This window comes from Linepithema humile, chromosome 5 (genome assembly GCF_040581485.1).
Source record: "Linepithema humile isolate Giens D197 chromosome 5, Lhum_UNIL_v1.0, whole genome shotgun sequence".
Taxonomy (NCBI): domain Eukaryota; kingdom Metazoa; phylum Arthropoda; class Insecta; order Hymenoptera; family Formicidae; genus Linepithema; species Linepithema humile.
Window position 1 is genome coordinate 8080065 of NC_090132.1, and position 12733 is coordinate 8092797.

Consider the following 12733-nt stretch of genomic DNA (forward strand, 5'->3'; position numbering starts at 1 on the left):
TGGATCATTTTTATCTAAAATTTGTATGGCAAATTGCTAGTTAGAAGTAATCATTACCATATCTGCCGAAGAATATTGCTGATTAATACTGAAATAGATAGAAACACTTGCGTCACTTATTATGAATTTTTATCAGTATTCAATGTAATATATATTTTATTACAAATTTAATTGATTATTTAATTATAATTTCATATTGCGTATCTATAAAATTCTTACTATTTGATTGAAGTCAGTTATTTTATGATTGAGTTAACTTTGTCAATATATTTCAAAACAGGCAAATGTCGCTTTCTACAAGGATATAATGTCTGTTTTCTTACAATGTTAGCATAATTAACGATCCCCTAGCAATAGCTTACCCGCACCCTACCATTAACTCTATTTATAGCCTCGTTCATTCGTTTTATGTATCAATTCAGACACATTGATGCGACTTGTTTGTTTTTGCATTATGTTTTTACACGCATTATCTTTTTAACTCAGCAATAATGTATTTTAATTACTTATTATTATCTTTTTTTTATTGTTTTAATTACGTTATTGTTTATTTCTACACATATACTATATAACATACATTTATATTAAATTTCTTGAAGAAAGTTACATATACGGATAAATTCGTGACATTTGAGACATTTTCAAAGGTCTATCATAGAATCAAAGATACGCATCAAAATGTTCTTATCTTTTTAAAAAATTATGAATATACTTTACTTGAAACTGTTTTTTATATATTAATGTTTTTATTAAGTAAAATTTACGATCTTTGTTTCCTTTTATTCGCGATGATCGATTATTCCGCATGTCATGTCTTTAACCAAAGAAAAATGATTTTAATTACGCTATTAAACAATATCAGATAGCAATTTTAAAGTTTTATCCGATGTTATTTATAAAAATCACGTATTGTCGCAACGTGCCAATGTCCAGAGATTCTCGAGTGAGAATTTCTGCTAACGTCGATCCCTTAACTCCTGTCCTGCCTGCAGGACAAGTTTTACAACCGATAAGGTAGATCACTCTGAAACTTAACAAGTCTTGAATTCGTTAAAAAAATTGATCGTTAATAATTACAGGTTTATAAGAACTATCATTGCGCGTTCTTGTCTTTTTATTACAAATTTTATTATTTTTGATAGGTTTTTAGCTGTTTTTTTTTATTTGCAAGAAACTAGCTTATGTGTTTTTAATTATCATTATTATTATACTCAGAACCCCATCGCTTATATTACTTTATTTTAAATTAGAAAAGAAAACGAAACAAGCAAGCATTAAATACTTTATTTTGTAATTTACATGCAACTGTGTGATAAGAATTGATAGAATCAACTATCTTGTTCACTCTGTATCGGTGATATTAGCAATAAGTTTAAATTTTATTTTGGAACGGAGACAAAAATGGCAACATATTTTTATGTAGCATATGCTTTGTTGTAAAATATCTATCGACTGTAAGAACTGCAGAAAGTTCAATGCAGCTTTGCAGTCACGTGATACTACGAAAGACCGCCAGATGGCAAAGAAAGTATCTTCCGGATCCTTGCTACGTGATCCTAGCATTGCTCCTGATACGCTGCCGATCGATATGCAATTTTAACAAATTGGATTTTTTAGTAACTATAAACTTTAGAAATTACAGTTAAACAAGAATGATATTCATATCTAACTGGAAAAGTTAATTTGCAAAAATGTATTTATCTAGGATTCTTATGTGATTTTTAGCTTATTTGGCCATTATGTTAGTGAAACTTAAATTATTACAGTTAAATAGATGTTATATTATTGAACTACTCGGGTGTTGAGATCATAATTCAAGAAATTCTTATTTGTTTGTATTATCTTCGATGCTACATTAAGTATCTCTATTTTAAAAGTTCGATAAAATGCAAATCAGGATTTGTTATTCCGAAATATTGCCCAGTTGACTATTTTCATCGGCTATATCTTGCATTTTATATCTTTATTGTCACAAATTTTCATACGCGTGAGTAACATAGATAACATTTATTCTAAAATTCTAAAATTGATTTACAATGGAATATTTTGTCATAACTTCGCTGGATAGCGAAAGATGAGAAACTGAATGAGTAGGAATGTGCGAAATGAAAAAGGAAGAAAAAATATCTAACCAAAATGAGAGCCTGAACAGTGCATTGAACCATGTAGAGGAAAGCAGAGGAGCCAAAGCGATGAAGAATGAATGCTGGTTTAGCAAGAGTGCAGATTTGCCCGACTCGGGTGCAATGGCCCTTTCGTTTTCGCATTCTTTTTCTCGATGCCATAGCTACGCCCCCTAATCCTCCCTTCTCTCTTTGAAATCCTGCTTCGGTTTTATTTGAGATCCGTGGAATGGACGTCTATCATCCATATGGGTTTTATGTCGATAGCTAACGATGATATCTGCGGATACGCGCTTCTGTTCACATTTACCTCTAGTTTTCCGCACGAAATATTACGTGAATATATACGTGAAATAGATACTTAGTAAATAATGAAAAGTATTCAATCCATACAACTTAAGGTGAAAGTACTACTGATATCAGTGATTAAATGTGTAATAGCTAATAACCGTGAATAGTAGATATTGAAATTGACTTTTAGATAATCAGTAGATTTATGTACTTTGGTTCGTGATACTCGACACCAAATTAATGCCTAGAGTTTAGTCGGCTGTTGTGCATATCGTTTTAAAGAGGGTATTTAGGCCCATTTTTGTATATCTATATGGCCGTTACACCTTCCCCATTCACATGGTGGCTTTCTTCACGCCCCCACTATATTCGACACGCGCCCTTCTACGCTATAAGCTTAAAGGCCCTGACTTTTACGATTCTGTTCAAGTGGTCATAAAACCGAAGTTTATTGCCGTCATGATTTTCAAGCAAACGGGCCACCACCTGTCGGAGTCTCGCAAAAGCGAAAACTGCATCATGTCTCTTCATCAACGATCCCGTCAAATTAAGAGTGTGATAAACATTTCATGTAATTTATACGTGTAAAAGCTTGTTCAGCATAGTGAGACCAATAAGTAGCTGTACAATGAAAATACAGTTGTATAGTAAGAGCATAGTTTCAGTGTTACAATTTTTTTATATTTATATTAATTAACGACACATATAATTACGGAGCTGACAAAAACAGGTAGCATATAGCAATTAATTATCATATAATTAATTTTTTAAATACATTATTTATATGTTACACAACATTATTTCGCGTTTTTTTTTACAGGATATTGCAAACGTTTGTGTTTGTTTTTGTTTTTGCATCAACTGCTCAATTTTGTTCAAACATTTGTAACAAAAATTCAAGTGTCCTTTATTTGAACGTATTTTTAAGAGTAAGGCAGGTGGCTAACACCCGGAGTATTTATAATAGCGAGACGAGGCAAGAGCGAGTAAGCAAATAACTAGGGTCAGCCTCGGAGAACAGCTTATGATGGGCATTACTCGGCTCGTTACGGAATAATTTACGAGGTGCGAACCGCGGGGACGATAATCCAGCGACATTTACATCCCAATAAACACTCTCGATACTAGTGTGGCGCGCGCCGTGAAGTGTGCTCGTTTGCCTACTCGGCTTCGCAGAGCTGACTTTTACGACATTTTAATTACGCGTCCGTTGTTTAATTAATTCGTAAACATCGACGTGTCTCGTAAATGGTAATTACAGCGACACTTTTATCATTACATTTACTTTCGCGTCATCAAGTATCCTCGACATCGGTCCGGTTGCACCTAATACAATCTCAAATGATGGAGGCATCTCATAACGCTTCTCATCCCTCGTTTTCCTTCTCTGTATGCGGCTTGTCGATCAGGTTATTCTGCATAATAGCGGATTTACGACGTCATTCTCGCAATAATGATAATCGCGAGGTAGCTCGTTGATGTTGGTCGTTTGAATGTCTGAATGGATCTGGCAGGGTTAGTTTGCCACGGGACTCAAAGGTGGCGGTGCACGTATCCCCACGAACGAGGGTGGAGGAGAGAAAGAGACGGTAGAATCGTTGCGTGACGCACGTGCCGTGCCGTCCTCCATCTCTCTTTCTCTTTCCACGCGGTATGTGGCAGCGTGCCCGTGCTGCCGACGGGTATCCGTGTGCTTTAGTGGGGGGTTTACGGGGCGGTGCCTAGCCGCTCATGGGCGTCGTTCCGACTTGGAACTACTTTCGCACGGCGTAGGAACTTTCATGCCATACCAGCGCGGTATTCGTGACGAATTCAATTCTGATTGGTCCTTAAGTATAACCTCCTCCCTTAGCGGCACGTTCTCCCTCTTCGCGCGCTATCGCCGCGACGCTCGCTCCGCTTCGTCTCGCTCTTAGCTGTTGCAATTGCGCATAACGTTCTTTCTTTTCCTCTTTATCTCTTTCTCTTCCCCACCTTCTTATTCGTTTCTGCTCGTGTCTTTGCGTGTCTCTCATCTCTTTCTATTTTCTATCTCCTCTCTTCCCTTTCTTTCGCGTCGCGACAGGCAGTTCTTTCCTCTTCCTTCCTCGCACCGTCTTATCTGCCCGCGCGTCTCAAATGTGACGCGCACGGCGAGCAGTACGAATTTAATCTGGCGGTACGTCGTTGAGTTACTGGAGCGCTCGATAGGGGACGCTGAGGAATCATACCGTGAGAAAGAGGGAGAGGACTGATCGAATGGAAGGGAGAGGACGAATTTCGTTGAGAGGTGGAGCGAGACAGAATCAGAGGGCGAGAGAGCAATTGTAGGGGGGAAACGTTGGGGGTGGAAGAGGGGGATAACAACGACGATAGGACAGAGTGAGAGAACTCGGTTATCGTACCAGGAGGGGGATGGTATATGCGAAACAAGGAGAGGAATATAGCGCTCCGATCTCCGCTAGGACGTAGTACTCCGGAGGAAGAGTACGCGCGAGCGAGAAGCGACAACCGCACGAATGGGAAAGAGCGACTGCGACAGAACAAGAGAGAGTGCGCAGAGGGACGACGGTTGGTGGAACGAAGAAGCAAACTCGACAGAGAGAGCGAGAGAAGTGGACTGCGAAGAAGAGAGACGAAACGAGGTGAACGAGCGAGCAAGAGACGGACGACGGTACAGAGTGGCGGTACACGGGGCGCGAGAAAAGCGGTAGTGTGCCGTGGACCACCGCACTGGCATACCGTGATTCGTTACGATCCCCATCGTACTTCGACTCGTACTTCGGACCTCACAGTCATCAGCGAAGTCACAATACGACAAGTGCTAGTGCAGTGCAGACTGGCGAAGTCACCTTTGATTTCGTGACAGATCGACCGGCAACAAGACAAGGCCTTGACCCGACCTCACCCGATCGCGATTTGTATATTTTTAATAGAAAAGGAAGGAATCGCCCGCGAGGGTGGTCGCGTGCCGACTGACCGAATCGTCGTCGGGCGCGCACGCGGTAGAGAGAAACCCACAGGCAATTTTATAGCCCGTCTTATTACCTAAGTTTATTGCATCGTAACGATTTAACGATCATCGCCCCGTTTCCATAGTCCAGACCACCGGTTTAATGCTTCGCCTGTAGCGGTAACCATAACAAGATCGTAAAATCCCCGCCACTGTCATGAAACCTATTCTGAATTGCACTTCCGCGGTCTACTGACATTGACACTTTGGGTGTAACCGACTATATTTGTCGATGACTTTTATGGGCTCTTAAAGCGACTCTTAATGTTCGTCTATTTGTCTGTCATCATACCTGTCGCCGCCCGCGTCAAACAGCGTATCGCTTCTTCGAGTGTTTATGTCTCGCATTCGAACGTTGAACGTGGCACAAGATCAAATATCTAATTGTCGTACAAAAAAAAAACTAAGTAAGTGTAACATTAAAATTATTAGATTGGAGTACGGACTAGTAAAATTCGACTAGCCGCATGCACTCCATGTAACTGTAAGCTGCTCCGAATCCTGGTTCGAATTCTGAAACAGCTTCTCTCGCTACCTCTTTTTCGAGTGCCGGTGTTTTAGTGCCAGTGATCCAAAATACCCGGGATAATGAACTCGTACTTTGAGCAGACCGCGGGCGGCTTCTACGGAAGCCACCATCATCAAGCTGGAGCGACGAGTCAACATCATGATCCAGCTACTGCAGCGGCATATCGAAACTTTCCACTCGCATTGGGTATGTCGCCGTACGCCTCGACGCAGCATCACCATCACACATCCTCTTCGTTAGGGATACACCCGGGCGGTGGAAGCAACACGAGACCACCGCAAGACTCGCCGTACGATGCGAGCGTTGCGGCCTGCAAGCTTTACTCGACGACACCCGAAGCGACCGGTCACACAACGTCCTCATACTCGACAACGGCGACGAAAGACTGTAAGCAACAAGATCAAACGTCGACTCATCAAAACGGCTATGCCGCGGTGATGGCGGCGGCGGCGGTCAAGGACGTGTGGCAGTCAGCGACCTCGGGAGCGAACAGTCAGAGTAATTCGGTCGTACGTCCTTCCGCGTGTACTCCGGAGAGTACGAGGGTCAGTAGCTACGGTGGCCTCGTAGGCGGCGATCCTGCATCGAGTCCCGGTAACAACAGTTCGTCAAGATCCCTCACGTCGTCCTGGAACACCTGCAGTTTAAACTCGTCCGCGAGTCAACCGGTCGCCACACAACTGCATCAGCAACCTACTGCCAACCATACCTTTTACCCCTGGATGGCTATAGCAGGTGAGTTTGCATTCATAAATGCTCTCTCATGCGACTATTATCATAACAGCCGCGATGAAATATAGGAGCCGCTATGGATAGGGGAAACGAGGGGAGCGTAGACCACGTGGTCGGGAAGGCGTGGTGGATCAGGCTTGCCCGTCTGGTTATACCAGACTAAATTGTTAAAATTGCTTCCACGCGATCGAATTACCTAGAAGTTGCGCGGAACGAGATTATAGAACAGAACACTCCGCATGCATCGCTAATAAATTCGAACGGATGAAAAATTTTCTGTTGCGTGAATGAGCTGAACTATCTCATTGTCTCTTTGTTTATAAAAAAAAGGAGAAAATGTGGATACATTCTATTGAATGTAGCTTATACTACCATGTCGAATAACCGGTGAAACTTTTCGTCAGGTCTATTTGTACGTCGTGTTGAAATACGACATGTCCGTCCCGAGGTAACAGATTTATAATCGTCGAAAAACTAAAAACATTTTATTGCTTTCTGGTCAAATAGATACGGTGACAAAAACATTTGCAATAAAAAATGACATAAAATAGTAACACACGAAGTGTTACTTTTATTATTATTAAAAGCGTAATTGACTATATATATATATATATTGTAAACGTTGCGTGTTCTAAAGTTTGTCTTTCACAAATAGTTCGCAATAATTTGTTAGCTCCGTTTTTAAAGTTGCGAACAATTTAAAAAAATTTTAATTGCTGATATATTGCTCAAATTATCATATGATGAGAGCAATTAATGTAGTAGTAATGAATATATACGTATAATCGCTTTGAATTGTTAGCTTTATTCTTTACGCGCGAAATGTAAGTTCTACGAGCTTTTTATTTCCGCGCGTGCAATATTAACGCGCGCGCGCTATGTCCTGGAAAATCGGCTGTGTACCTTCGCAAAATTATGTCTGGTAGATAGGTAGAATGGAGTCAAGTGCGTGTAAAATCGTTGGGTATGCTGGATATAATGGGGAAGTCCTCGTCCAATTGGGGGTTCAAGTGCCTTCCCCGCTGTACTCACCCCACCGGAACCCCGAATTCCGGTAGTCAGCTGTTTCTAGCGATGTCTTTGTCCTTCCCATTGCGAGAGAGATACTCCCGAATAACCTTCTGCCTTGCTGTTGGTTAGATATATAATCATCAAAGCGCGCCTCATGGGCTCTATCACACTTTCGGTCAGAATGTTTCCTTTGCTAGCCCTCAGCTGAGATCCTAGATCCCCCCAGCTAACAGTTTTTTTGCTGTCTCTGTCCTTTTTCTTTGCTCTGGGTCGCCACTAGTTCTTTCTTCATTTTTCTTAGTGAGAATCTCCTTCCCGTGTTCCTCGGTCCAGCGTATGGGTCACCCATTTTTTTCTTCTTTCTTTGGCTGCAAGAAATTGTGTTAGAAAGCATCAAACTATTGAATAAATTTTATAATGTATATTTCCGCACAATATTGTTTGCACGGAATTGTTTTTTTTATTTTAAAAAAGTTAATTTCTAATAGTCAACCAAATATCTTGTTATTATTCTTTAGAAATTGATGAATTAAAATCGTGTGAATTATGTGAATTGTTTAGGAAGCTATTGTTTCCTTAAAATTCGCAAAATTCCTGAGCGAAATTTTTGAGCGTCACGATAATATACATACAAAATTATTTTATTTGACTTACCATGTTTTTGTTCACAAATTTAACCAATTAGTGGATGTTTTGGATCATTGATTGTAGGATGCAAATTGGCTTGATGATAAATGGAATGCAGTATTCGTAGGAGGAATCGCAGGAATGGAAAAAGGCAATTGATTGGCCGCATACTCGTATAACAGGTTCTATGCACTCGCGGATTGAAAGCCGTTGACTCATTTCGCACTCTCTAGCAAGTGCTTTCCAATGTTGTTGGTACGATTGAGCGTGCAGGAAAATTTATCGGTATACGATTAAATAGATTATTTCGTCGTAGATTACGATTTGCAGTTAAATATAGAACTGTCTATTGGCGATTATTTATTATCATACAATGCTATATGAATGATTTTGTTCTACAGCGTTTGACTGCAAGAAATTAATTTGCATACCGCAGCTTCCGTACTTTGCGCATTTCGATTAATCATATTTAAATTAGAAGATAAATACAGAGAAGCTGAATTACAAACACATCTTTGTTGTACTTTGGTGTATTAAATTTCTAATTAACGCTCCGCAAATCTTTTAAATACATGATGCAGAATGTAACTGTATTAGAATTAAATTGGTATAAATTTTACTACATGACACAATAATAATAGGTTTATAGTGGCTTGCAGCCATTGCGACATGTTAAAAATTGATGTAGAAGCATTTATGCCTATTGTCTCTATTCGTTCCTCAAATGCTTATCGGCAACGGTAATTATATAGCTAGAATGCATGCCAGTGTGAAATACTGCATCTGTCGTTTAATTTATTGCAGTTCTAACTGTACCTATGTGTATCGTAAGTATGTTACAATCGATTGCGCGAACGATTATCTATCCAATCTATATAAATGTGAAGGCGATAAAAGCATGACGCCCGGTGTCTTTATTTTACTATTATTATTAAAGAGCTTTGCAGCTCTGCGACAAGTTTAAAAAAAAATATTAAAAAATTTCCGATAACTAATCGTACAACTTGTTTTTATTTTTTTTTTATAAGTAGATAACGCGTAAAATGTACATACAAGTTGTTGAGAAATTGTTTCTTAGTACAATCAAAATTTGAAATGTCTTGAAATAATACTTCTATTTATTTTTATCTTATAAAATTAGCAGTAGAAATAATTTTCTTTTTTAGAGACATACGAATTAACTTTCTTTTATGCGCGATATATGATATACATATAATTAAAAAACCTCACTTTTTAATGCTGAATATAATTTTTTTATATTTTATTATAGCAATAATATATACACAAATTTTTTATTATGTATGCTTTTATCAATGAGACTGAATTGAAAGAAATTTCATAATATTTGAGTCTAAATAATTATTTTATTTTTTACATTGTTATTAATTTATGTATGAATATAAAATATTTAATTATTACTAATTGTTTGAAAAAGAATCGCATTATCTTATATCACGTTGTATAACGAGAAAGCTTGTTTGTATTCAATACACAAAGTAAAAGATTTATACGGCAATTAAATTCCAAGTAACATATCTTACTATCAAATGGTCTGCAAGACTCTCTAGTGGCAACGAAAAATATATCTTTCTCTATAGAGCGGGATCACTTTCTCGGGATACACCCAAACGCGAACAATATTTATCACTTCTCATTGAGGGGTTGACTGCGTCTACAGGGTAATTAGAGGGCGCGACGATGGAAGTTGGGGTGCTATTTAGGCATCTCTTCATTCAAACCCATTGAGAGCGGACCTCTTTTACGGTGCAGATCAGAAAAATGGTCCTTTTTAAACCTACATTAACGACCGCGCGATAACCCGATACGAGAGTATTAATCAAGATAGATATGTCGGACGGGCGCTTCATTAATGATAACTCTATAGCTTCTGTTTTTAACGCTTGAACTTTCTGCTTTTGATATGTTAAAAAAGAAAATAGTTCTTAAAGATAAGATTTTTATTAAAAAAAAAAGGAAAGATAATAATAATGAGCACTAATCTCTTTAGCAGACGTAATAGATTTGTAATTGTGTGTGAATTAAAAAAAGAAAATTGATATCAGTTAAGTGTTTCATCCAGTTGCGCGCTGTACGGGCAAAGGGATACTCAACGAACCTTGAACTCCTCTACCGGATTCCCGCGTAAAAGCCACGTGCTCGCGAGTTGGAAAGGAGTGTAGTGCTACTTTCTACAATACGACGATTGCGAGTAGGTGTTACGTACCTCGGGGAGCAACCTCGTTCAATATAAAGCAGCTAGGAACAACGCTGTAACCGTAACTTTGACGTTTACGACAACGAAATCGTGGCTCGGCTCGTTTATCCCTCCTTCTCGCGAACCCCCACACTTGCTGCTATGGCCGTTTACGAGGCTTGCTGGCAATACAGCGTTCTACTCCCCGTATCGGAGATCAGCTCCGATCTTCGTGCATCGTAAGAATTTCCTGTTTGCGAAGAGACATACCAGAGACTTGTTTTACACAAATTTAGACTTTCTCTTTTGCAATCCATTAAAATCATTATTATTTATGATATAAATGTATTTATAGACAAATTACTATATACTTTATTTTTATAAATGAATGGGGAAGATATTATAATTCAATATTGCTGAAATATTTTAATTAAATCCCGATATGCAATTTTAATAATACAAAAGATTGAGAATAATTAAATGCGATGGAAAGATTAAATCAGATGAAAAAATAGTATTCAGTTGTAAAAGTTTGCATTTGCATATCAACACGTATCTTAAAATCAATTTTTGCGTACTCTATTAAAGGATTAAGTGACGGATATGCGTTGAGTATAGGCGTGCATCTTGCACACCGGTGATCAAGTGATTCGGGTCTCCCCCGTGCATAGGTGTACGAGAGACTCTGCCATACGTAGCATACACACTCACACTATAGCATCGCGACCTAAAGAGGCAACCAGAGTGAGTACGTTTTTCGGACACGGAGAGAGCCCTTTCCATGTGTTGCTCCGTTGGCCCGGATGAAGCATGACGTACGAGCCTCTCCGTATGACTTACTACGCCCTTTTTCCCTTCTCCACGCCCGCCGCTCCTTCGTACTGTTCAATCGAAAAACATTGGGGTCTTCTGTAAAAAATGTGCGCTTTTTAGCCGCAATATGTATTTTTCGATAGAAGAAAATATATTTAAATGGAATGCAGAAAGGCTTACAAATATTTTTCCATGCAAAAATATTTCTAATATATTGCAGTCACACGTTATACGATATTTAGTAGCTTTATCTAGAAAATGAAAAGTCAGTAATTATTCTTATTATTCTAATTATTCTTAATATTATTGTTAATATTAAATATGCTATTTTATAGTGTTATCTCAAACCTTCTGTGTTCCATTTTTATCCGGCCTTTCTGAGTCATGCGCCAAATATGTTTCATGTTAACTCACGATTTTATCGTTGAATATTTGGAAAATCAACGGGATACAAATAAAAGATTCAAATATAAGTCTCAAAAATTGTAAACGGTTTACATCCCTTTTGCACAATTATTAATTTTATTAAGAACATTTGCATTGTTTTGAATACAGACGTACTTATTCTACAATCTAATTGCACTCATTACATGATTAATCATATAATTCTTCGATTTTTCATTTATTTTTACTGATTTTTTCACTTTTGCGAAACTTGATGGTATTAAAAGATCATGATTGGACGGGTGTGCAAAAACGAATATCACGAGCGGCGTCACGGACGATTAGCAAGAACACAACAATTTCGATAATCATTGCGGCGTAATACCTTCGCGAGTCGATCGATCGAGGAATTAACGTTCTACTGAACGAGGTAGACTAGGTTGAAGTCCAACCTCGGCGCCATCAGCCAAGACGCGTATATATAGTGTGTGTATCTGACGTACCTTTCGCATTTTAATTTAAGCATCGCCTTGCGACCAATCACGCTATTCGCGCTGTACATAGCGGCCGACTTAAGGTATAATCTTTGATCGATCGTATCGTTCGCGTCCTGTCCCACGTCTTGCTTCTTCCTTTCGTAAGTAGTAATTTTAACCCGCATGGTGCCTGTCGAAGGACTTCAGTAAGCTTGTTATTATTATTCTTATTATTATTATTATGATTGAGTCCTATATGCTTTATGTAAGCAATAAAATCATTACACAATATGAGATAGCACGTCCGAATTGTTTCACCATAAAAAATTAATAACTTACTTGCTTCTATTTATTACAGGCGATGTGAAAAGAAAGAATTATTTTTCATAATTTTATTTTCCAGATTTAAATGTTTTAAATAAGAAGAAAAGAAAGCGAGCTAGGAATCTTAATCATATTGCAAAAATATTCTAAAGCTTTTCTTCATTCACGTTTTATATTTTGTTTTGTACAAGATGTTGTATAAAAGTTATTTATTTGTGCTTATCACGATAGCATTGT

At 38.4% G+C, this 12733-nt stretch overlaps 1 protein-coding gene across 5 annotated transcripts in view; it reads left to right on the top strand.

Annotated features, from left to right (window-relative positions):
• Window positions 1–1264: 1264 nt before the first annotated feature.
• Window positions 1265–12733, top strand: part of LOC105674628 (homeotic protein ultrabithorax) — a 176651-nt gene continuing 165182 nt past the window's right edge. For all 5 annotated transcript variants that reach the window (XM_067354821.1, XM_067354823.1, XM_067354820.1 and 2 more), the window contains exon 1: window positions 1265–6670. In XM_067354821.1, coding sequence (XP_067210922.1) covers window positions 5995–6670 — 676 coding nt within the window. In that variant the 5' untranslated portion in view covers window positions 1265–5994. The remainder of the gene's footprint in view (window positions 6671–12733) is intronic.